This window comes from Triticum urartu, chromosome 4A (assembly GCF_056163025.1).
Source record: "Triticum urartu cultivar PI428250 chromosome 4A, HENAU_Tu73, whole genome shotgun sequence".
NCBI classification, from domain to species: Eukaryota; Viridiplantae; Streptophyta; class Magnoliopsida; order Poales; family Poaceae; genus Triticum; species Triticum urartu.
The window spans coordinates 617,661,503-617,686,898 of record NC_141876.1 but is presented as its reverse complement, the minus strand read 5'-3'; the positions used below and the strand labels follow the sequence as shown (position 1 = coordinate 617,686,898).

General features: G+C 44.7%; 3 protein-coding genes across 3 annotated transcripts; 1 reads left to right on the top strand and 2 right to left on the bottom strand.

Moving 5' to 3' along the window:
- Positions 1-289: 289 nt before the first annotated feature.
- Positions 290-1,468, bottom strand: LOC147977450 (uncharacterized). The gene is made up of 3 exons (XM_087521170.1): positions 1,169-1,468; positions 756-978; positions 290-372 (listed from the first exon to the last, which is right to left on the bottom strand). Exons 1-3 carry the CDS (start codon positions 1,466-1,468, stop codon positions 290-292), a joined length of 606 nt encoding a protein of 201 aa, XP_087377296.1.
- Positions 1,469-9,006: 7,538 nt separating this feature from the next.
- Positions 9,007-13,069, bottom strand: LOC125528667 (uncharacterized). The gene is made up of 10 exons (XM_087519330.1): positions 12,597-13,069; positions 12,101-12,196; positions 11,816-11,905; positions 10,965-11,690; positions 10,463-10,890; positions 10,255-10,354; positions 10,093-10,152; positions 9,912-9,995; positions 9,706-9,825; positions 9,007-9,544 (listed from the first exon to the last, which is right to left on the bottom strand). The coding sequence occupies exons 1-10, from the start codon at positions 12,720-12,722 to the stop codon at positions 9,233-9,235; spliced, it is 2,142 nt and encodes a 713-aa protein (XP_087375456.1). The 5' UTR covers positions 12,723-13,069; the 3' UTR covers positions 9,007-9,232.
- A 9,408-nt stretch (positions 13,070-22,477) lies between these two features.
- Positions 22,478-23,524, top strand: LOC147977449 (uncharacterized). The gene has a single exon (XM_087521169.1). It carries the CDS (start codon positions 22,478-22,480, stop codon positions 23,522-23,524), a length of 1,047 nt encoding a protein of 348 aa, XP_087377295.1.
- The last annotated feature ends 1,872 nt before the right edge of the window (positions 23,525-25,396 follow it).

The following is a 25,396-nucleotide window of genomic DNA, read 5'->3' as shown; positions in this document are numbered from 1 at the left end:
AATTCCAGAACCAGCCTTGAATAGTCCCCAAACAATATACCATAACCTGCAGCAAAAAAGAGAAAAGATAAAACAGATTTAGGACGAGAAGGACTGATCAGATGGAAAAGGTAACGGGGAGGAAAAAATATGCAGATAGCAGCCTGGTTTAGAAGGCCAGTTGACATGGTATTGAGGGACAGACATAGCTCATATACATAGCAGAGCAAAATTGTACCGCACCTCCACCATCCGTCACCATCGCTCCCTCGACTGCCATTAATTGATATATACAAAACAAGCGAGCACTTTACTCCTCGCTTGAAAAGCAGCGGATGAACTTCCTTGCATCGGCCGGTGAGATCTTCTCCGCATCGATTGGCGAGCCCCACACTGTATGCACAAGTTATCTGAGCAATCGTGGGGCATAAAACCATGGACAGTAAAACATGCAAGGATTAGGTATGGGGTAATTATCTGCTCAAAAGCCATATGGGATTATGAGTTGCTGAAGTAAAATATATAAAAAAATCGATTAACAGTCTCAAATATATGCCCATGTCAATTGATCACAACCAGCATATATATCACCTGTATGCACTATGCACAAGGGATTGAGAGGAAATCAGCAAATGCAATTATTTGGTGGAAGAAGGGATCGTACATGAACTGGAAGGAAGTACAGGGGACCTAGTCGCCTAGCCGAGCATCGTGCTGAAGGATGTTTTGTTGCCGGAGTGGAAAGGATGCGGGAAGAGTTGTAGGGGAGGACGTACTTGTACCGTGAGGCAGCGGAAAGGATAGGACATCCCCTGCCATGAATTTGTGTAGAGTAACCGTATAATGATTGCGGCCTTCAAATATGAGCAGAGCAGTTTCGATCACTCGGCTTGCATCACCCGCATCCCTCCATTTCCCCCTTGCTGCGATGGATTGCCCCCGCGTCGAATTGGGTCGAGCGGCCCCCGCCTCGGCTAGATCATGCGCGTGGGCTGGATCCTGACTAAACTTAAAATTGTTTTAATCCTGCGTATCAATTGATCCTGCAAACACAACAGGAACACAATTTTTGAACAAAAAGAGATCCCAGTCATCTGTCTTTATCGAGCAATCTTCAGATCGGAGGAACCAAATGAACCAGGAGGAAGAATATAGGAGCGAAAAGAACACACAGTGGAATTGTTTATACCACAGATTCACAGGAGCAGAAGGGCTGAACCGATGGCCACTGCTGCGAATTGATGAAATGATGGCGAATGCTGAGCAAACCAATAACACCACTCCACCACCAGACAATCAATCCAAGAAGGCCACTCAGATGGCTGAGGAACAGGAGCGTGAGTGCAGCCACCGCCATCTCCATCGCGTGGTGTCTTGTGTTGGGGAAGCCGGAGGGCGAGAGTGGGGGCGGATGGAGAGGAGCCGCCGCCGGGCAAGTCGCCAGTTCGCCACCACGGTGTCTGAATCGTGGACACGAAACCAAGGGCATGGGTGGGAGGCGAGGAAGAACACGGCCGAGGAGGAGGTCCCTGTCCCTTCGTGGATCGTGGTCCAGCTGATGGGCCTTGATTTCCCTTTGCTGCTTGCTAGAAGGGCTACCTGGCCCAATCAACCAGAGGCGTCAAAAAAGCCACCGGAGTAGCTGCCCCCCAGGACAACAGGCCCAGTTAGCAGGAAAGTTGCGTTTCACGTGCATCCAACAGACGAAAATGGCCAGATCGGGACAATGGACGGCTGAGAAAACTGATGGCGTGAGAGGGCTCAGTTTAGGCTCAGTTTTACTGTCCTTAATTTAAATATATTATAACCGAGTACTTTCCCAACCCTCTGAAGTAATCAGTGATTTTGGCCGTTAGATCCCATCTCCAGGTCGTTTTTGGCCGTCTGATGCACCTCTTCGCTAACGTGTGGGCCGCTACTCTGAAAACAAATTCAGAGGCCTCGTGTTAATTCAGCGATGGATGGTTGTCATGGACAGTTTTTTTTCTCTATAAAAAAATCAACAAAATTGCGTTGGGCGAGGCTCACCCCCTCCATCTCCCGCAAGGTACCCCATCCCCTTTGCCCTTTGCGATCTCGGCCTGGAACGAAGCCTAATACGCCGCCGCCGCTGCCCTCATAGGCGCCGAGAGAGAGCTCCCTTGATTGCATCCTGGAGATAGGAGATACCGCTTCACGCTCGGCCCGAACTCGGCTTGAGGCGGCGGAACCGGGGGTCGGCCGATCCACCTGCAAAGGTAGGGCTCCCTTTCCGTCCCTCCCTCCCTTTCCTGGCGGCGGGGACGACGACTACCCCAGTGCTCCGTGGTGATGTACCTTCAACCTTGCATGCCCCCCACCGCTCGCAGCAGCAGGCGACACCAGGAGATGGCGATGGCAGCGGCGCCAGCTGCACTCATGCCCCTCTTCACCCATCAGACTGGCTTTCGTCCTTCGTAAGTGAGCGATGTCACTTCATCTTTCGCTCTTACGGGTGACTCATGGTGCGGCCTCTATCTTTACAATTTGCTTTTTTCACCCGATGATTACATTGTTTCCTCCCAATCTAAATTTTGTGCAGTAATTATCTATACTGGGAGGTGGTCAATTGATTTGGCCAGATATTGGAGAATGGTTATCGCATTTTTTTCTTTTCGAAATTCTTCAACTGATAATCTCTAATGGCTTCCGGACAGCTAATTACTTCACGTGGATTGCTATGTCTTATCGTTTTATCATCTACAGTATGTTTTTACAGCATAAGATTGCTCGCATAACATGTTTTGGTGTTATTCATAACTTGGTGCTATTTGCTGCTGTATTTGACAGGTTAATTAGAACAGTATAGTAAAATGCACAAAAAAAATGTAGCCGTACTGTTCTAGAAGTGGGGTGAAGCATCAATATGTTCTGCTTCTATCCATAAATGAGCAAAGCTCAATAATGTTGCGGACATCTCTACATATGTATGTTGTGGATTTTCAAGACAGGTACATGCTTTGAATCATTCCAAGCATCAGGTGAGTTTCATTCTAGAATAGTATTTCGAACAGAATATGAATTAAGCTGCAAGGAACTTCACTTCAAGAGATCTAAGATCCATGCCGAAAACTGAAACTTATCAGTTCTTGACAAACTATGAAACTAATAGTACTTATCAGATCCAAGGCTCACGTTTTTGCCGCCTTCCATGTAGATGCAGCCTTTTCCTTCTGGGATGTTCATGTGCAGCTTTGTCTAACTTACAGTATTGAATTCTCATCCAGATTATCACTGATATAACCACCAACTAATAAAATGGGGAAGAAATGACTCGTCTATTTGTTCATACCATGCAGGAATGGATAATAAAATAAGTTATTTACTCTTCAGTTACACCTAAATCTAAATAGTTCTCTTCTTTTTTCTCCTTACCATGCACAAAAGAGCAGTTATTTACTCTTCAGTTACACATAGCATCTAAATAGTAGTTGACCTCACTGCTCACATCAACTGATAAAATTTGGACCCATCAACTGATAATCATGCAATCAGTTAACCTCACTGCTCACATGTCATCTCTCTGTTTATATACATGTCATCCCAGACAATAAGACACTACAACAATTGATGTGCAAAATTATTCCATATGTATTAATGGACTAGCTATTATCAGCTTTATGGGAGACACTATCACCTTGTATCAACATATTATTATACGTATAAGGTAACATAAACTTTATGTTTGTACATAAATTTCTAACAATCTCATGCAACATTCAAAATAGACGGGCGTGGCAACGCGCGCCATCGACGATCTAGTAGATGCCGCGAATGGTTCCCAACCGAGAGCAACTACTTAACGAACGCTCCTTTGGGAGCCTCGCAACGATCAGCGCCACTTGGCGCGCTCTCAGCCATTCGTCACTGTCGTGCTCTGGGCGCTTTCTCTGGATTTTTTTATTTTTCCGCACGCGTTTTCGGCTTTTTAAACGGGTTTTTTCTGTGTTTCTTTACGTTTTGGTTTTCCACCTGTCTTTCTTAGCTTTTCAATACAAAAAATATGGAAAGAAAAAAAAATTGTGCTAAAAAATGCTTTTTTTTCACTATCGCGAGAGTCACGGTTTTCCTTTCGTGAGAGGCACGATTTTGCTTTCGCGAGAGTCACGGCCGTGCCTTTCGAAAAAAAACGTGTTTTTCCAATTTTTTTCCATGAGAGTCACGGTTTTACTTCTGCGAAAGGCACGGGTGTGCTTTCGCGAGAGTCGCGGCTGTGCCTCTCGGAAATGAAAAAAAACATGTTTTCTTTTTTTTCGCGAAAGTCATGGTTTTGCTTCCACGAGAGGTATGGTTGTACTTTCGCGAGAGTCACGGCCGTGCCTCTCGGAAAGGAGAAAAACACATTTTTTATTTTTTTCTTTCGCGAGAGTCACGGTTTTGCTTTCGCAAGAGTCACGGTTGTGCTTTCACGAGAGTCACGGCCGTGCCTCCTCGGAAACGAAAAAAACACGTTTTCTCTTTTTTTTCCTTCCATGAGAGTTATGGTTTGGCTTCCGCGAGAGGCACGGTTGTGATTTCGTGAGAGGCACGGGCGTGCCTCTTTCTGAAAGGAAAAAACTCGTGCTCCCGGTTCGGTTTTTCTGTCAGGTTATTTTCGTGAAAAAAAGTTCATCAAAACCTATCAACATGATATTTAGTTTTGAAGATCTCGACGTGAAGAATCCAAGGGTAAAAGCGATTCGAGATTTGGACACATGGTTTGAGAGATAAAACGTTTTGAATAAACGGATCTACGGAAAAAAGAGAAAACTCCCAGGTTGCGACAAGTGGCGCGCTGCATGTGTGCCACTTGTCGCAACCAGGAAATTGGAGTGATCTTTGCAACGAGTACTCCTCAATTAGTGATTTCGTTCCCAACTAATCGGAATAACGCTCCTGGGCCTGATGGCCTTGGGCCAAGTTTGTACCGGACCTGCTGGCCCACGGTTGCTCTGGTGTTTGAATGCAAGTGAAATCACGATTGTTGAGGAGTACTGGTTACAAAGATCACTCTCACCTCCTCAGGTTGCGACAAAGTAACGCGCTGCATGTGCGCTACTTGTCGCAACCTGGAAATTTTCCTTTTTTTTGTAGATCTGTTTATTCAAAATATTTTATCTCTTAAACCATGCGACCAAATCTTGAACCGTTTTCATCGTTGAATTCCTTGCGTCGAGATCTTCGAAATTAGATTTCATGTTGATAGGTTTTGACGCACTTTTTTATCACCCAAGAAATTGGACAAAAAAATGAACCGGGAGCACGGGTTTTCTCTTTTCGAAAGAGACACGCCCGTGCCTCTCCGGAAGCAAAACAGTGCCTCTCGTGAAAGAAAAAAAAATAGAAAACACGTTTTTTTTACATTTTCGAGAGGCACGGCCGTGACTCTCATGAAAACACAATCATGCCTCTCGCGGAAGGAAAGAAAAACATATTTTTTCTCTTTTCGAAAGGCACGGCCATGACTTTTGTGAAAGCACAACCGTGCCTCTCGCGAAAGCAAAAAAACAGAAAACATGTTTTTTTCGTTTCCGAAAGGCACGGCCGTGACTCTCGTGACAGCACAACCATTCCTATCACGGAAGCAAAATCATGCCTCTCGCGGAAGGAAAAAGAACGCGTTTTTTTGTTTTCGAAAGGCATGACCGTGACTCTCGCGAAAGCACAGCCGTGCCTCTCGCGGAAGGAAAAAAAAAGAAAACGCGTTTTTTTCCGTTTCCGAAAGGCACCGCCATGACTCTCGCTGAAGCACAACCGTGCTTTTCACGGAAGCAAAACTGTGACTCTCATAAAAGAAAAAAAAGAAAGCGTGTTTTTTTCATGCAAAAAAAATTCAATTTTTTTGACCCAAAAGCTGAGGAAGACAGGTGAAAAACCGAAATGTAGAAAAAAAAACATTTAAAAAGCCGAAAATATGTGCGAAAAAATTAAAAGAAACCCGAAGAGAACGCCTAGAGCGTGACATGTAGCGGGTGGCTGAGAACGCGTCAAGTGACGTTGATCGTTGTGAGACTTCCGATAAAGCGTTCGTTAACTAGTGCTCTCGAATGCAAGTTTCACGCCTTCTCTGCTGGTGAGGCTGATCTGGGCTGCCTCAACCAAGCCCATGTTGTCCTCCTGCTCTATCGTACGCCTGTGCGTGAGGAGCTGATGAACCAATCAAAGGCAATCTCACGTCATGGACCCATCTAATGACTGTGTGAGCAGTGGCGGAGACAGGGAGGACCAGCAGGGGCCTGGCCCCCTTGACATTAGGAGTTTGCTGCTAATTCATTGATAAACAGTGCGTAATTAGCAATTTTTTATGCTTAAAGTCTATTTTTTCTATGCTTTGGCCCTCCCCAACCTATTTTGACTGCAATCGGCCTCTCTAATTCAAATTTCCTGGCTCCGCCACTGTGTGCGAGCCCACCCATGAAAAATAGCATCAATGATACTTGCGTGTATATATTAATATCGTGAAGATATCAATTACAACCAGCTTCTGCACCAACAAGATATCAAAAGACATTAAGGATGCACCCAACCAAGAACAAAAATAAAAAAAAGAGATATATATATATATATATATATATATATATATATATATATATATATATATATATATATATATATATATGGATTGTCTATTCGTCATCCTGGGGGGAGGAATAGTTATTCTTCACCCCCTTCTATTTTACCACCAATGCACTGTAATTTTACGTTTCGTAAGTTTTGTCTTATTTCTGACGTAAAAAGAGACCGTAAGAAAATATATAATCGTCATAAAAAATAATTTATGTTATGTAAAATTAACGTAAAAACATATGTAAAATATACATAAACTCCAAATTTTCTTATCTTATGACATATATTTTTATTTTCTTATACCAAATTTTACGTAGTGAATCAATAGGATTGTAACTATTTGAATTCCAGATGTAATTTAATTATGAAATGATCGTAAAATTACCTCGGGTGAAGAATAACTTATATAGGGATTGTCTATTCATCACCCTGGGTGAGGAATAGTTATTCTTCACCCCCTCTATTTTACCACCAATGCACTGTAATTTTACATTCCGTAAGTTTTGTCTTATTTCTGACGTAAAAAGAGACAGTAAGAAAATATATAATCGTCGTAAAAAATACTTTATGTTATGTAAAATTGCAAACGTAAAAACATAGTGTAAAGTATACATAAACTCCAAATTTTCTTGTCTTATGACATATATTTTTATTTTCTTATACCAAATTTTACGTAGTGAATCAATAGGAACGTAACTATTTGAATTCCAGATGTAGTTTAATTATGAAATGATCCAGGGTACATAATAAGTTATTTTTCACCCGAGGTAATCTTACGATCATTTCATAATTAAATTACGTTTGGAATTCAAATAGTTACATTCCTATTGATTCACTACGTAAAATTTGACATAAGAAAATAAAAATATAGGTCATAAGACAAGAAAATTTACAGTTTATGTGTATTTTAGACTATGTTTTTACATTTGTAATTTTACATAACATAAAATATTTTTTACGGCGATTATATATTTTCTTACGGTCTCTTTTTGTGTCAGAAATAAGACAAAACTTACGGAACGTAAAATTACGGTGCATTGATGGTAAAATAGAGTGGGGTGAAGAATAACTATTCCTCACCCAGGGTGACGAATAGCGCGACCCTATATATATAAAGACCCATTGCAGTGTTGGCACACTTGCAACAGCAACACTCTAACCACCACCAAAGACAACACCCGGACTACAAAAGAGGTTCTTCAAAAGCGACACCTCCAAGAAGGAAACAATGCACAAGCGTTGTCGTCGCCCAATCAAGGATCTTTAGTTTTCACCTTAGAGAGAGTCCAAAATTCCAAAAAACAATACCTTTTCAAGCACATTGACAGGTACAACTAATGAAGGTCAGACCTTGGGTTTTTACCCTGAAGATCGCGGCTCGGTACTCGAGAAGCACCCCCAAAATCTTGTCCACCTGTGTTGCCGCCCCCTCCTGCCAAGGCCGCCGTTGCAAGTCCAAACACCCGACACACAGGGGAAAAACTGTGCCGCCATTCTTCAACGCAACCAGAAATCTTCTCCGCCATTACAAGTCTCCGATTGCAGCCACCATGACTTTCTTCACCACTGTAACACCGTGGAAATCTATACTTAGACATGCATGTACCATGGCACCGGCAATACAGCGAAGCTTCGTGCCACGCCCTCATGAAGCCTTTCTGGCCGAAGATGTGGGCACGTCCGATCGGATCAATTCCTATCTGGATATCCAGTGGTGCCATGTGCCAAAAGTTGAGATATCCGAGAGGAAGACCGGAACTGTCGGTGTCCAGATCGAGAAGGCTGCAGCAGATCGAGAAGGCTACAACAGATCGAGGTTCTGGAGCACGGAAAACAGTAGGGCCAACCACCTGGGACTTCCCTAGATCCCGACGGGCCGGATTTGGGGAGCGCCCTGGCCAGCCGCCACCAACTCAGGCAAGATCCGCCACGACGACCGGGACGAAGAACCGAGGACCGGCCGCCTCCGTGCTCCGCCCAGTGCCGCGGCACCCTAGCCTAGCTAGCACACGGGGCATGCAGCACACCAGAGCAGGACCCACGGCCACCATGTCCGCGCTAGCAGTCCGCGTGCAGCAGATCAAGGCGAGTAGCTAGCACACGTCCCGCTCCCGCATCAGCTGCATCTGGCCGGCTGCTGCTACAGCCATGCATGAACCGCCGCTTAGGATCAGGAATCGATGCCATGTCGTCGTATTTTACCGTCGCCGTTGCTCACTCCAAGTCGCCGCCGCATACCAGCAGGTCCTGCTGCCACCGACGGCCGCGTCGTCCAGCAGCGGCGACGGGAGAGAGATCGGAAAGGGAGGCGAAGATCGGGCGGTTGAGGTATGTACTGCATTCAGATGGCTAAAACACAGATGGGACGTTAAGAGGCGGGTGTCCAACATTCCTTTAAAGGAGCAGTAGCAAGTGGAGGAGCCATAAAGGTTTAGTGTGCAAAAAATAGAAACTCGACATGAATAAACTAAATTATAATCGGCAATGTTTTTTATGAACTCTCAAATACTCCATTCACCGTACAAGAAATGATAACTATTTTTTTATTTTGATACAAAAATAAAGATTTTCATCCCAAAAACTATATGCATGAAACCACCTTTTTCCACCTCTAAGACAACAATATATACAAGGAAATCTGTACGCCATTTATGCGGTGCCACTTAAGTTACAACAATAGCATCCATGTTCACATGGGCAACAGGTACTGAAACTCATAATCATATTGGATCACCTCCACGACATCTTCAACCTTGAGGTGGCCCTGGTGTCCCCTGAGGCAGTCCACCATGGATTTCCTGAGCGACCAAGATGTGGGGAGCTGGTCGCAGATCCACCGGAGCAGCGACTCCATGTTCTTGGCGAAGTCGTGCATGTTGGAGTGTATCAGGCCCGGGATCATCAGCCTCCTCGTCGAGGTCACCACCAGCGATGCCTGCAGGTAGTCCAGCTTCGCCTTCTCCAGATCCATCATCACGCGGTCCGCCTTGTATATCCTCAGCTGCAACTCACAATATGTGCATGTACAACACAAAATTCAGATTTCACTGGTGATAAATCTGGTAGAAATTTCAAGCATTCAAGGAGGAGGGTAAGCATGCGTGGTAATTCAAGGAGTATAGTCATTCACTCATTAGGAGGTTTAGGAGTGCATGGACTTACTGCTGGCGAAGATCTGGTGCCGCAGCACATCGCGAACAGAATGTTTGGCTCCGAACTGTTCAATCCATAGAGACCCCTCACCTGCTGCTCTTCGACATCGACATCGCACTTCCAGAATTCCTGTGGTGTTTGTTTACTCATGTGAACAACACATTCTTGTTGTGCAGCTGCAACTGAAAGCAAAATAAAATCTACAAAATGCTCACTTCTTTCACACTGGATGGCTGCCTCAAGACGAAATTTTCAATCACCAGAGCATTGAACTTCTGCCCTGAAACATTGATGGTTGCCTGAAAAGAAGGAAACAAACTATAGATGTTACACTTTCTTGGCAAAACTAGAAAAATAAAGAAGAAACATAATGTTTGTCTAAACAGACTATGTTACCTTGTTCTTCAGTGCCAGCAACTTTTCAGAGTTTGAGGGCAAACCATGCTGCAGGATTCCCTGCAGAATTATTCAAAACACACAATTTTCCATCACCAAACGGCAGATGCCGAAACCTCTACCTCGAAGAAATGTGGCAAAGATAAAAAAAAAGGAACATACGTGCATGATGCATGTGTTGTAAATGTTGAGCCAAAACGCTAGCTTCTGCTGGTGCGTCAGAAACCTCAAATCCACCTGCTGCAAGGCCTCCAACATCTCCCTACGATCACACATGTCATCCAAAAATTATATATAACCACTAAAATCAATAATTAACACAAGCAGTAAATTAGTTGGATGAACTGATGAATGTCCTACTATCATTTACCTCAGCTTGGTGAGGAGAGTGGAGCTGGAGAACCCTCTGAGATCGAAAGCACTCGACGTGAACCTGACGAGGTTCTTGTAGGGGCCGATGTCCCGGACCACCGAGTCCGGCACCGCGAAGATGCCGTAGTGGTCCTGCTGCCCCCTCTGATCCTTCTCCTTGGCCGCCGCCACGTTCAGAACCGCGTCGATCCGGAAGCTCCCCTGCAGGTTCCCGGACCTGGCTAGGTTGCCGGACTTCTCCATCTCCGCCACCCGCGACGACCGGAGCAGCCTGATGAAGATCACCGCCAGGCACTTCACGATCCGCTCCGACAGCTTGTTCGGCAGCTGGGCCTTGCTCTGCTCGTCCCTCTTCGCCGGCGCCAGTGCCGGAGGCGATGCTTCTTGGGAGACTCTCGGAGGTTTTTGGGGTGCTCGCTCCGATTGCTGTTGGAAAAACAGAGCATGAGCAGAGCATCCCATAGACAAATGGTCTTAGTTCAGTTTTGCTTGGTGGTTACCATTTCAAGGGAGTTTCTTGGCGGGAGGCCAAAGATGTTACCGTTGAGCTTCGGGCTGACGGCGGCGGATCCAGAGGAGCCTCTCGCCTGCTCTCTGGGGCTCTTGGCCGGCTTGTCGTCGGTGGCCGTGGCGGCGAGGTGGCGCTGGAGGTACTCGGCGTTCATGGCCTGGCTGATGAAGAACATGGACTTTATCTCCGGCGCCACCTGACCCGAGGCTTGACGAACCAACGTCGGCGCTGTGTGCGTTGGCGTGCCGTTACCTGTCGTAGGCGTAGCTCCTCCGTTGACATTGTTGTTGCCATGACGAGCCGATGCCGGAGCCGAGTGCGCCGTGGTGCGTGTAGCTGCTCCTCCATTGCTGACTCGACCATTGCCACTGCTATTGTTAGTGTAGATGCTTGGCGGGTTGCCATTGCCGTTGTCGGTGTGGACACTTGGCGGGTACGAGCACGTGTTGGAGGCCATTGCAACCGATGCTCGTTGTTGCTGCGAGAGGTTCAGGCTTCCCTTCATGGTATGGATCTGCGACTCGAGGCGCACGATCTCCTCCTCGACCAGCACGAGCTCGGCGAGCAGCTGCTTGGCCTTGGCTGGGATGAATGCCGGGATGTTGAGGAGCACGGAGCGCGCTGAGGTTGATGAGTTTGTGGGGGCGTGCAGGGCGCGCTCGAGGATGTGGTGCACCATCTGCTCGTTGCTCAGCTGCTGCTTCAGCTCCGCCACCTGCACCCACGTACTCCCTTACATTTTCAGTCTCCAAACTTCAACTTGTTCATGGAAGTGCGTTGCAGAAAATAAATTGCATGTTGTAGTTTATATTTTGTACAAGAAAGAATGATCAGAAGTACCTCTTGCTCAAGCTCCATGCGCCTCTGGCTCTGTTGTTGCTGCACCTGCACGCCGTTGCCGTTGCCGATGCCTGTCGTTGTTGGCTGCAACTGAACGTTTACATTGGTTCAGCGTCAGAAGAAGCAGAGCGGGCATAGACGCATGGTAAAAAAAGTTATTTTTTGTCTTTGAAAAAGGGACATGGTAAATTCAGAAAAGTTGTTGTAATTTATAGTGTCAAAAAACGTCTTACATTATAAAATGGAGGAAGTATATTTTATACAAGAAAGAATAACCGGTGGTACCTCTTGCTCAAGATCTATGCGCCTCTGGCTCTGCTGTTGTTGCACCTGCACGCCGTTGCTGTTGCCGTTGCCGATGACTGCCGTCGTCGGCTGCAACTGAAAGCTTACATTTGTTCAGCATCAGACGAAGGAGAGTGGGCATAGATGCATGGTAAAAGTTGTTTTTTGTTTTTGAAAAAGAGGAAATGATAAATTTGGGCCGCATTGATGGATTGGTGGGCTAATGTGAGTGGGTCTGGTCCATGCTGATATATTTTTTGCCGTCTATGGCCCGCTAGCTGGTCCAGCCGAGTTTATTTGCATGGCATGAACGCCATTAAAAGAGGAACTGAACTTGCTTGATCCAATTGAAAAACAATCGAATTGAATTGAATGCAGTGGCGGATGGAACAGAAAAGGAAACGAAACCACCTGACGGACACACTAGCTATCCGTGAAGTGAATTAATTGCTGTATGATACAGTACTACGGCGACTGAGCATAGTTGTGGACTCACCGGAGGAGGAAGAGGAGGAGGAGGAGGAGCCTGCAGAGGAGGATCGGCGGCGAGCTGGAGGCGGTGGGCATGGCGAGTCCTGCGGCTCATCGGAGTCAGAGACCGCGCCGCCGCCACGTACTCCATCTTCGAATCCGATCAGCGCACCACGACGGTCGTCCGGCCGGCCACGTCGTAGCAGCTAGGTACGTAGGCACGGTGCCTTACTGTTGGAGTGCATGCGCGTGAAGAGAGAGGCCGGCGAGGAGGAAGAAGAAGAAATGAGCGAGGAGGAAGGAGAGGGTCCGAAGGTGGTTGGGATGCTGTTAGTGTCGGCGGCGGGGCCACGTCTGTGTGTGTAACCGCAACACGCGCGCACGCACGGCGGTGCCATGGTCGCTTTCACTCTCCATTGCCATCGGTGAGTGAGTTGGTTGGTGAGGTGGCGGTGGATGGACGGATGGAGACGGTCTACTCTTTGTCTTGCCTTGCCTTGTAATCCAATAAAGAAGAAGAAGAAGAAGAAGAAGAAGAATGGCATGGTGTCCTAGTCTTGATCAGCTGATACAAGATACAACAACACCACACCTTGGGGGGGCTGGAGTTGGATGAGTAGTAGTGTGAGTGAAGGCTTAACAAGGGTTGGTGGTCGGTTCGACGACTGCGACGCCTCGCCATTTTCACGACCTATCAATGGCCCACCCCCTGATATGTTACCTTTCTCGATCGTAAGCTAGATGGTTATATTTATATATGAACCTTCGTCCACATACTTGTTGTGATTACTTAATTTTCCAATTAATAAATTATATGATTCCTGTGTTTTTGATGTAGATAAATCACAACAAACAAATTATGATATAAGATGCCACTATTTTCCTCCTTGTAAAGTAGCAACTTATACGACATAATTGTAAGGCAACTAGGGCAAAGTCTTCATGCCCTCGAACTTCGGTCCCTTCTCGGCAGCCGAAGGCAGGGAGCTAAGATTTAAGCTAGATGGTTGTATTTATATATGAGCCTTCGTCCACACACTTGTTGTGATTACTTAAATTCCCATTAATAAATTATGCTATCAGTGTCTTTTATGTAGATAAATCACAACAAATAAATTTGTGCCAGCGCCTTCGAGCGACCAGGTTAGGGTTTCTCGTCGTGCGTACGCAATGGAAACATTTGGTGTTATATTCTACAGATTGATTCAAGGGTTCAACGTCGATGACTGTGACTCCATAGTGCTGGTCCTGAAGGGAATGTGCACAGAGACTTGCTTAGTGTCATCGATAAGGTCAGGCCAGCTCCGGTATGCAAGTGGCCACATCGCCATGCCATCGCGTCTTGTTTTGGCAGCATCACTGCTTTATGAATATTTGTGTAATTTTTATTATGTTTGAGGTGCTTCGTAATTCTTGCGAACCATCATAATATAGATAGGAGTCCTTTACACACACAAAAACTTGTATGGATAAAAATAAAACTACCCTATTTATTGTGTAATTCCATGTTGTTTATGGTTCATGTGATCGCACCAATAAGAGAGGAGAGTGGGAGAAAAAGAACTAACATCCACACCAGCTAGGACATCGGTCCCTGTCTGGCCTTCTCGATAGCTGAAGGCGGGGAACCAAGATTTAACTAACACTTGGGTTGTGGGTTTTTTCCGACAAAGGAAATATGTTAAAATCACGAAGATACTAATTACACACAATCTCTGCATCAATAAAATATCCAACTAGACATTGAGGATGCACACAACCAAACAGAGAAAAAAGGAAAAAAGAAAAAAGCCCCACCACAGTGATCAGTCACTCGCAGCACCAACACACTAACCAGCACCAAAGACAGCACCCAGACCTCCACCCGTGTTAGGTTTGTCCATGGAGCGACCAATTAACTAACAGTTGGGTTGTAGTTTTACTTCCATCTATGTTAGGTTTGTTCGCCCTTTGTGACAACGTCTCAAAGGTGGAGGCGGGTGTCACATAGAGTAAAATCACAACTTTTATCTTTAACTGGTGTGTTATCGTCGTGAATGACATCATCGAGCATATGATGTTTATGTTTCTCAGATCAACCGCTTCTAATCCCATAGATCGTCATCCAACACTTCATCATGTCTTGGAGGTGCCGATGGCCACGGGGATGGCAAATAAAGTTAGAACAATTGTTGAATGAACAATGTATTTATTTATTTATTGCTAAAAGAATCTTTCTTGTATTTTGGATATCTGGTTTGCTGAAATATCAAAAATGTAGTTTTTGCTAAAAAAAAAGTTTATCACATTAATTTATTTTAAAAGTGACAACGTGACATATGTGTGACCCATGAATAATAACATGTCATACATGTGTAGATGTAAATCAAATGAAATTAACAGATTGGGCACTTATTTCTCATACCAAGCAAAGAGAGGGAGAAAGTGTTGCTTGTAAAATCGACAACCTTCTATTTAAGTACTCCCTCCGTTCCAAATTACTCGTCACAGAAATGAATGTATCTAGAACTAAAATACATCTAGATACATTCATTTCTTCGACGAGTAATTCGGAATGGAGGGAGTAGTATACAGTTGATCAGCCATGAAACTGTGATGCAATGCGTGGATTTGTGGAGTAGAAGCCACGGGCCTCAACAACTGAAGCTCAGGTGGAGGTGGTTGTGATCTCCAAATTTAACACTCTTGATGCATCATGGCCTACCTATTCCCTGCCCTTTTCAGCTCGCTCTCTTGCGCATATATCAGTTTGGTGCTAAAGTTGTGTCAATGTCATGCACATTTGGAAAGGGGGCTATAAATTAGCTAGTACTACAGATTATTGGGGCCCGGAAAAAGGAAATTCCCGTCTACAGTTGTCCAAAGTCCCAAAAGGGGGACGTTTCAACCTGAGCTTACGTTGGAGGTGCATATATAAAAAATAAAAGCAAAAGTATTGTGATAGATAAATTCACTTTTCCATTTGCAAAAAAAGACATAAATTCACTTTTCTATCAAATAATAAGGAGAAGTGTGACATAAGCCAGAAAAAAGAACGGTTAAAAATTGAAAAGTACCTTTCAAGCCTCAACCTACCAAGTTCACTTTTGGTCCGTCAACATCTTTTTGTCCCGCAAATGACTCAAGGCGAAACCAGTAAATTCATTTTTGTGCAAGGCTTGCATATGCAGTGATGCAAAGTTACCACCAACCTGCTGCAGAGTCTAGCTGCTGATAAGTACCAGACTCCACCGGACGCTCTGAAGAGATCGGAACAGGTACAGTCAACCAAGGAGGATCATGAGGAGAACCCTCTGTACCCGCCGGGTTTTGAACCGGTGGCACAACCAGCAGATGGCGTGGCTGCCGCCTCCACTCCAGCTTTGGCGAGGGCTGCACCAGTGGGGCAAGAACTACAGCAGGTCGGGACGACCACGGCAATTGGCTCCTTTGTTAGACAGGTGATTCCACAGAAGCGGAAGGGTGCAAAGAAGTTGGGAAAGGTTTCAGAACAGTCGGGTTTCAGTACTTGGAAAGAGGGGCGACCGTGAGTTGGAAGAGCAGGCTACAGCTGGAAAGACCATAGAGGGGGATGATACAGAACAGAAGAAAAAGGTCAGAGGTGCAGCAACTGGAAAAGAGATGGCAGCGGGAGGACTTGGGGAGGACAAGGAAGCAACCGGCACAGGGGCTACCGGTCAACTGGCGGACGCCGAGGATGGCGCCTGCCAGGAGCCATGACGCTCCTTAGTTGGAACTGTCGAGGCCTCGGGCAGCCTCGCACAGTTCAGGAACTCGTGTGTGAAGGAAATATGCCCTAGAGGCAATAATAAAGTTATTATTTATTTCCTTATATCATGATAAATGTTTATTATTCATGCTAGAATTGTATTAACCGGAAACATAATACATGTGTGAATACATAGACAAACAGAGTGTCACTAGTATGCCTCTACTTGACTAGCTTGTTAATCAAAGATGATTATGTTTCCTAACCATGGACAAAGAGTTGTTATTTGATTAACGGGATCACATCATTAGGTGAATGATCTGATTGACATGACCCATTCCATTAGCTTAGCACCCGATCGTTTAGTATGTTGCTATTGCTTTCTTCATGACTTATACATGTTCCTATGACTATGAGATTATGCAACTCCCGTTTGCCAGAGGAACACTTTGTGTGCTACCAAACATCACAATGTAACTGGGTGATTATAAAGGAGCTCTACAGGTGTCTCCAAAGGTACATGTTGGGTTGGCGTATTTCGAGATTATGATTTGTCACTCCGATTATCGGAGAGGTATCTCTGGGCCCTCTCGGTAATGCACATCACATAAGCCTTGCAAGCATTGCAACTAATGAGTTAGTTGTGAGATGATGTATTACGGAACGAGTAAAGAGACTTGCCGGTAACGAGATTGAACTAGGTATAGGATACCGACGATCGAATCTCGGGCAAGTAACATACCGATGACAAAGGGAACAACGTATGTTGTTATGCGGTCTGACCAATAAAGATCTTCGTAGAATATGCAGGAACCAATATGAGCATCCAGGTTCCGCTATTGGTTATTGACCGGAGACGTGTCTCGGTCATGTCTACATTGTTCTCGAACCGTAGGGTCCGCACGCTTAAGGTTTTGATGATAGTTATATTATGAGTTTATGAGTTTTGATGTACCGAAGGAGTTCGGAGTCCCAGATGAGATCGGGGACATGACGAGGAGTCTCGAAATGGTCGAGATGTAAAGATCGATATATTGGACGACTATATTCGGACATCGGAAAGGTTCCGAGTGATTCGGGTATTTTTCGAAGTACCGAAGAGTTACGGGAATTCGCCGGGGAGTATATGGGCCTTATTGGGCCATACGGGAATAGAGGAGAGAGGCCAAAAGGAAGGAGGCCTGCGCCCCCCCTCTGGTCCGAATTGGACAAGGGGCGCAGCCCCCTTTTCCTTCTTCCTCTCCCCCTCTTTCCCCTTCTCCTACTCCAACAAGGAAGGAAGGAGTCCTACTCCTGGTGGGAGTAGGACTCCCCTTGGCGCGCCCCCTCCTAGGCCGGCCGCCCCCTCCCCCTTGCTCCTTTATATACGGGGGCAGGGGGGCACCTCTAGACACAGAAGTTGATCTTCGTGATCGTTCCTTAGCCGTGTGCGGTGCCCCCCTCCACCATATTCCACCTCGGTCATATTGTAGCGGTGCTTAGGCGAAGCCCTGCGACGATAGAACATCAAGATCGTCACCACGCCGTCGTGCTGACGGAACTCCTCCCCGACACTTTGCTGGATCGGAGTCCGGGGATCGTCATCGAGCTGAACGTGTGCCAAGAACTCGGAGGTGCCGGAGTAACGGTGCTTGGATCGGTCGGATCGTGAAGACGTACGACTACATCAACCAAGTTAACGCTTCCGTTGTCGATCTACAAGGGTACGTAGATCACACTCTCCCCTCTCGTTGCTATGCATCACCATGATCTTGCGTGTGCGTAGGAATTTTTTTGAAATTACTACGTTCCCCAACAGTGTGCCTCATGCACACTTACAAGCCCAAGCTCGTCTTCCTCTCTGAAACCCGGCAAAACAATAAGTACGTCAAGAATCTTAAGTGGAGGTTAGGCCTCCGTCATTGTATCACGCAACCCGGTATCGGAAAAGGTGCCGGCATTGCCCTCTTTTTATGATGAGAGTATTGAAATAAAGAAGATTGCCGTGGGGGCGAGATACATCGATGTTTTGATCAGGCTTAACCCGCATGGCTTACAGTGGCGATGCACTTTTGTATACGGGGAACCGAAGGCCCATCAGCGTCACCATATGTGGACATTACTTCGGAGAATAAAAGATACAGCAAATGTGCCTTGGCTCATGGTAGGTGATTTCAACGAAACGATGTGGCAGTCTGAGCACCTCTCTATTTCTAAAAGATCTGAGAAGTATATGAGTGATTTTCGTACAGTGCTTGCTGAGTGCAACGTTTTTGACCTAGGTTTTAAAGGCCCGGTATGGACCTATAACAACAAGCAGGAGGGTAAAAATAATGTGCGGGCGAGGCTGGACAAAGCGGTAGCGACCCCGGAGTGGTCTGATCATTTTAGGAATGCCACTATGGAACATATCTGCTCATCTCGTTCAGACCATGTACCCATCCTATTGCGGCTAGGAAAGAGAAAGGAGTGGAGACCTAAAGGAGAAAATGGACCAAAAATATTCAGATATGAGCAGATGTGGGAAAGAGTGAATACTCTACAGCCCACTATTGAGAAATCTTGGGGTAGTAGTGGCCCGGCTGGGAGCATGCAGCAGATTGGAGTGAAGCTTGCTGCAATGCAAAAAGACTTGCGTGATTGGGCACAGAAAGACTTTGCATCAGTGGTGAAACAGACCGCTAAAATCAGAAAATGATTGAGTGTTTTGTGGAGCCTCCGTCCTTCCCAAGTACAACAAAGGGAGGTTAACAAACTCTCCAAAGATCTTGATGAACTTCTACTACGTGAGGAATTAATGTGGAGACAGAGATCAAGAGTGACTTTTCTCAGAGAAGGTGACAGAAACACAAAATGGTTTCAAAGGAAAGCTACTTGGAGGAAAAAGAAGAATGACATTACAAAACTAAAATATTCCAGTGGTGTTTGGATAGAGGACAAGAAGGGTCTAGAGGAGATGACAAATTGCTTCTTCAAAAAGTTATATCAGAAGGACGATAGGGTGGCACCACATGAAATTATGGAGTTGTTCCAGACAACGGTCACGCAAGGTATGAATGAGTCACTGACAAAACCTTTCTCTGCTTCGGAAATCAGCGATGCATTATTCCAAATTGGTCCACTAAAGGCACCTGGACCGGATGGATTCCCATCTCGTTCCTATCAAAGAAATTGGGCAACGATAAAAGAAGATGTGATTAAGGTTGTCCAGGATTTTTTTGAGAGTGGGCTGCTACCTGAAGGCACAAATGACACCGTTATAGTGCTCATACCGAAAGGGAAAGATCCCCAGTCACTGAAAGATTACCGACCCATCAGTTTGTGCAATGTAATCTATAAGGTGGTGTCTAAGTGTCTTGTAAATCGTTTACGCCCTATTCTGGATGAACTAATCTCAGAGACACAAAGTGCGTTCATTCCGGGCAGACTGATTACTGATAATGCTATCATTGCATTTGAGTGTTTCCATAAGATACAACACAGTAAAAACACTCGGGACACCTATTGTGCATACAAGCTGGACCTAGCCAAAGCATATGACAGGGTTGATTGGGGCTTCCTGAAAGGTGTTTTGTTGAAAAGTGGATTTTGTAGCAAATGGACAAATTGGGTGATGCAATGCGTCCAATCGGTGAGATATTCAGTCAGATGCAATGGTGAATTATTGGAACCGTTCATACCATCCCGAGGACTTCACCAAGGGGATCCTCTTAGTCCATATCTCTTTCTCTTTGTGGCTGAAGGTTTGGTAAAACTCATAAACAAGGAGATACTGGTAGATCAGCTGAATCCCATCAAGGTTGCCCCAAAACAGTCCAGGAGTATCCAATCTTTTATTTGCGGATGACAGTTTGATTTTCTTCAAGGCTTCTATTGAGCAAGCCCAGACAATAAAAAGGGTGTTGGATACCTTCCAGAAGTGCACGGGACAATTACTAAGTGCGAGCAAGTGCTCGCTCCTTTTCAGTGAACAATGCCCAACCAAAATAAGAGAGGGCATTAAGGCTATACTTGAGGTACAATCAGAGGTATTTGAAAGTAAATATCTGGGATTACCTACACCAGAAGGAAGGATGAAGGACGACCATTTCCAACCTATAATGGATAGGTTTGGAAAGCATTGCAATGATTGGACGGAAAGATTCATGTCCTATGCGGCCAAGGAAGTCCATGTCAAATCCATTGTTCAAGCCCTACCTACCTTTACTATGAGTGTGTCTATGCTCTCGAAAGGGTTCTGCGAGAAGTATGAAAGAATGATTAGAGACTTCTGGTGGGGGGATGAAGAAGGCCACAAAAAGGTACATTGGATGTCCTGGGAGCGTATGACCAAGCCAAAACGGGATGGAGGTATTGGCTTCAGAGACATGCATCTTTTCAACCAAGCCCTTCTTGCTAAGCAGGGCTAGAGACTAATCCAAAATCCTGACAGCCTATGTGCGAGAGTCTTGAAATCAAAATATTATCCCAATGGCGACCTTTTAGACACAGTCTTTGCCTCGGATCACTAGTAGAAAACGGAGCTTTAGCGCCGGTTCGTAAGGGCCTTTAGTGCCGGTTCCATAACCGGCACTAAAGGGTAGGCACTAAAGGCCCCCCCCTTTAGTACCGGTTCGGCACGAACCGGCGCTAAAGTGCCACCACGTGGCGTGAGCTCGCGCCTTGGTATGGGGGACCTTTAGTACCGGTTGGTGTGGTTTTTTTTTGAATTTTTTTTGAAAATTTTAGAATTTTTTTTATTTTTAATTTTTTTGAATTATTTGATGATTTAGTCTCTAATCACCTCTCTTAACTGCTCATGTGTGGATCACTCATTCCAAATCATCTAACTTCCCGACCGGTCACCCATCCCTCTCACTACTCCAGCCCGAGCACGCTTAACTTTCGGGTTCTATTCTCCTTCGTTTCCAAGTCTGCACTTGTTGTTTTCTTGACAATAGTAAGATGTCAATCCTATTAACCCTCAGGAGTTTAGCTTGAGCATGAAGTCACACATTTCACCGTTTGAGTTTGAAACTATTATTCTAAAAAACAGTAATTATTTAGTAACTCTAATATTTCTTGAATAAGTTTGACCATAGTTTGACCAGATTTGACCAAAATTCAAAAAATTGAAATAATTATTTAGTAACACTAATATTCTTGAATAATTATGTAGTAACATTAATACTTCTTGAATAAGTAGTTTGACCAGATTTAACCAATTTTTTTTAAACAAACTGAAATTTGACCATATCTTTTTTTCCTTTTGGAATTTGAGGATTCTAAAAAATTCCAAACAGGCCGTAGGCGGTCTCCATCGGATGCGGATTTTCGTGCTGAATTTTTTGATATATTATATGTTTTTTTCCGACATCGTATGCAAAAGTTATAGCCGTTTTACATTTTCCCTACACTTTTTGCAAAACACGTCCAAATTGTAGTTTTTAAATTTTCCTAACTAGTAGATGTAGTAATATAACTACCTCTCGAAGGATTTTATTTTTTGAAGTTTTTATCATTTTCTTTTGATTTTTTCAGAACTGAAATGACGGCATAGGGGGGTAGAGTTTGAAAATGGCCCTATAGTGCCGGTTTGTGTCACAAACCGGTACTATAGGTCAGACCCCTTTAGTACCAGTTCGTGCCACGAACCGGTACTAAAGGTGATCGTGGGGCCCCGGCCTGACGCTAGCCTGCCACCACCCCTTTAGTACCGGTTCGTGCCACGAACCGGTACTAAAGGTTCAACACGAACCGGCATTAATGCAAATCCGTTCGAACCGGCACTAATGGTACCATTAGTACCGGGCCAAAATCAAACCGGCACTAATGTGCTTCACGTTTGACCCTTTTTCTACTAGTGGATGCCTCGCCGGTGTGGAGGGCGATTGAGTTCGGCTTAGAATTGCTAAAAAAGGGAGTAATATGGAGAGTGGGCGATGGTAAAAATATTCAGATTCAAAGAGATCAATGGATCCCCAGGAAGCAAGGCCTCAAGACAGCCTCGTTCATTAGGAGGTCTCGGCTGCGTTGGGTCAATCAACTCATGGAACCAGAGGAGAAGGAGTGGAATGTGGGCCTGATCCGTCAAATCTTTCACCAATTTGATGCAGACGAAATTTGCAAGATACCCATCCCGAGGTCGGATACAAAAGACTGCATTGCATGGCACCCTGAAAAGAATGGGATCTTCTCTGTTAGGAGTGCATATATGCTAGCAGCCTCTTCCCGCCATCATGACCAATCAAACCCTTCAAGCTCGTCCAGAGAGGCAGGAGACCGTAGCATTTGGGATCTTATATGGAAAGCAAAAGTACCTGAGAGTTAGAATTTTTGGTTGGCGAGTAGCCACTAATACTCTGGCCACAAAGAAAAATAAATTCAAGAGAACAATTGATCTAGACTCGACATGCAGCATCTGCGGTAACGGCCAGGAAGATGAATACCATGCAGTGGTCACATGTTCAAAGAGCAGAGCACTTCGAGAGGCCATGAGGAAGGAGTGGGCTTTACCTTCAGAAAAATCTTTCAGAAACACAAGAGGAGACTGGCTGCAGGTGCTGTTGGATACTGTACCAGAGGACATACGTGGAAAAATTCTGCTGCTGCTATGGAGATGTTGGCACCCGCGAGAAGACAACATACGAAATGATGGTAAAGAATCTATTTCGGGATCGATGCAATTCCTGAAGAAGTATGCTGAGGAGCTAAAAATGGCAGTGATGGCTGGGGATGTACTCAATGCAGGTGCAGTTGACCGACCACGCAGTCCCACAAAGCAACATATACAGTGGTCGAGTCCTGTACGAGGTACGGTCAAGCTAAACACCGATGCTGCTTTTCAATCAGAGACTGGAGAATCTACTGCTGGAGGAGTTCCCAGGGACAGCAGAGGCCTTGTGATCGTGTCGATTTGCAGAAATCTGCCCCTCTGCCAGAGCGTGGAGGAAGCCGATGCAAAAGCTGTACTTGCCGGACTGCAGGCTCTAACGAAATATTACTCTGGGCCTTTGATTCTGGAAATGGACTGCCAAACCATCGTCAAAGAAGTGACTGCAGGTTACCAATCCCGCTCTCCATGCTACGCCCTGATCAAGGATATTAGAGAAGCTCTCTCGGCCTTCCCAGCATACGATGTGATCCATGTGGGAAGAAAATGCAACGCCCTGGCTCATGGGCTTGCGGCGGCGACCAGAAGTATTGGCGATCAGGAGATCATCGCTAATGTTCTGGACTTGCTCCGGCCTGTGTTACTGTCTGAATCTGTATCTTCTGTAGAGTAGATCCTACTCTAGTTCTCAAAAAAAAAGTTACCACCAACCTCGAGTTGATTTTTGCACTTGCAAGCTTCTTAATTAAAGGTTTTATGTGTGAATTCTTTCAGATACGAATATGGATGGTGAGAGTGCATCAGCTCAACCGGTACTTAAAGTTTTCAGAACAACTGTTTTTGTGTTGGGGAAAATACATTTTAGTTGACATTTTGTGGAATTTTACTCCTACCTCTAAACCAGAGTGGCTAGATCCAATATGATTTCAATTCTTTAAGTTTCTAGCCATAAATATCGTGTGGTCATTTCCATGGAATTTCTTTGTTTAGGGGTATTTTCATGGAATTTCGGTTCCTTTTAGAGAACGACAGGTCAATCAAATGAAGTCCATCATACATTAGGTTCATTTCCCCCCTCTATTCTGCAGCAAGCGGTTGCATCTATGTATCGCCTTTGGCGAGAGAGCGTCTATATATCGCTCGAAGCACGTTCCCCCCTCCTTTCCATTTTCAAGAGGCACAGCGTGAAAGCGAATATGTGCCTCCATGCAAAACAAATCTATGCCTCAAGAAAAATTCTTTTTCTTCCGCGAGAGGCAGCCTCTCACGGTAGAAGAAAAACACATTTTATTTCTTGGCATAGCTGCGCCTCTCGCCAAAGAAAAAACATATATTTCTTCTTTTCCGAGAAGCATAGTTGTGCCTCTCGTGGAAGCAAACCTGTGCCACCACGATAAGCAAATCTATGCCTCTCGCGGAAGATAAAAGAACGAGTTATTTTGTGATTTTTTTTGTCCAAATCTTAGGGAAAGCCGGACAAACACCAAAAAGCCAAAAAAACCCAGAAAAAACTCATCTAAAACCTGAAAATGCCTAAAGAAAAATTTAAAAAATCCCAAGGGAACACCCAGTACGCGATACATGGCGACGGCTAACGCGCTCTCAGCCCACCAAAAATAACCCTTGAGGGGTTCCCGCAATAGGCAACCCTCAGAAAGTTGCTCTCATATGGCAAACGCGGAACTTCATTCTCGCCTTGAAGTGGCTAGCGACTGCACTACTAGCATATCATTCTTTGCCGATAGCACAAAAATGGAACACCAAACGTGTGTGTGCGCGCGAGTTTGTCACTCTGTTTAAAGAAATTCTTCACTCGGTTTTAGGAAAATATTCGCATGCTTTAAATAAATTGTTAATGCTATTAAGAAACATTTTTGCGTACTTTCAGAAATGTTCATGTTGTTCAATTTTTTTATACATAAAATGTTCACGTACGTTCAGAGAATGTTCACACTACTCAGTAGAAATGTTCATGTACACCATGCAAAAAAATGTTCATGTCCTTTAAATAAAATTTTCGTGCTTAAAAAAATATTTATTTTTAGAAAATTGTTTATGTTGTTCATAAAAATGTTTACAATATCTTAAAAAAATTGTTGTCTATTTTTGGAAAAATTTACAGAAAATAATACTCAATATTTTAAAAAATATACAATGAACTTTTTCGTAATACAAGATGAACATTTGCAAAGGAAATGTTGTACATTTTTATATACCCGATGAACAGATTCTAGATACAAGGTGAACAGTTTGTAACATGTGGTAAACAATTTTGCAATAAACGTTGAAGATTTCAGCAAATGATTAAATATGTGATCAACCATTTTCAAGTACACAACGAATAGTTTTTAAATACATGGTTAACATTTTAAAATACGAGCCAAACATTTTCTTACAATACGGTATGAGAATTCTTCGAAACATTTTGCACATTTTCTGTTAGACTTGATAAGCAAAGGGTGCACTTAGGCCAATCTAGCGCATATAGAAGAAAACCTTTCTAGCAAAAACCTTGAGAAAATCGTTGATGGGCTGGCCCATAAGC

What these genes read in the sequence shown, in the direction of transcription:
- LOC147977449 (XM_087521169.1), top strand. Translation starts at nt 22,478, where the DNA reads ATGACCAATCAAACCCTTCAAGCTCGTCCAGAGAGGCAGGAGACCGTA.
- LOC125528667 (XM_087519330.1), bottom strand. Translation starts at nt 12,722, where the DNA reads ATGGAGTACGTGGCGGCGGCGCGGTCTCTGACTCCGATGAGCCGCAGG. An exon ending in GCATAGATCTTGAGCAAGAG is followed by an intron (nt 11,906 to 12,100) that starts GTACCACCGGTT and finishes GTAAACGTTCAG; the next exon opens with TTGCAGCCAACAACGACAGG. An exon ending in CAAGAAACTCCCTTGAAATG is followed by an intron (nt 10,891 to 10,964) that starts GTAACCACCAAG and finishes TTTTTCCAACAG; the next exon opens with CAATCGGAGCGAGCACCCCA.
- LOC147977450 (XM_087521170.1), bottom strand. Translation starts at nt 1,468, where the DNA reads ATGCCCTTGGTTTCGTGTCCACGATTCAGACACCGTGGTGGCGAACTG. An exon ending in TCTGCTCCTGTGAATCTGTG is followed by an intron (nt 979 to 1,168) that starts GTATAAACAATT and finishes AAGTTTAGTCAG; the next exon opens with GATCCAGCCCACGCGCATGA. An exon ending in TCCGCTGCCTCACGGTACAA is followed by an intron (nt 373 to 755) that starts GTACGTCCTCCC and finishes TTGTGCATACAG; the next exon opens with TGTGGGGCTCGCCAATCGAT.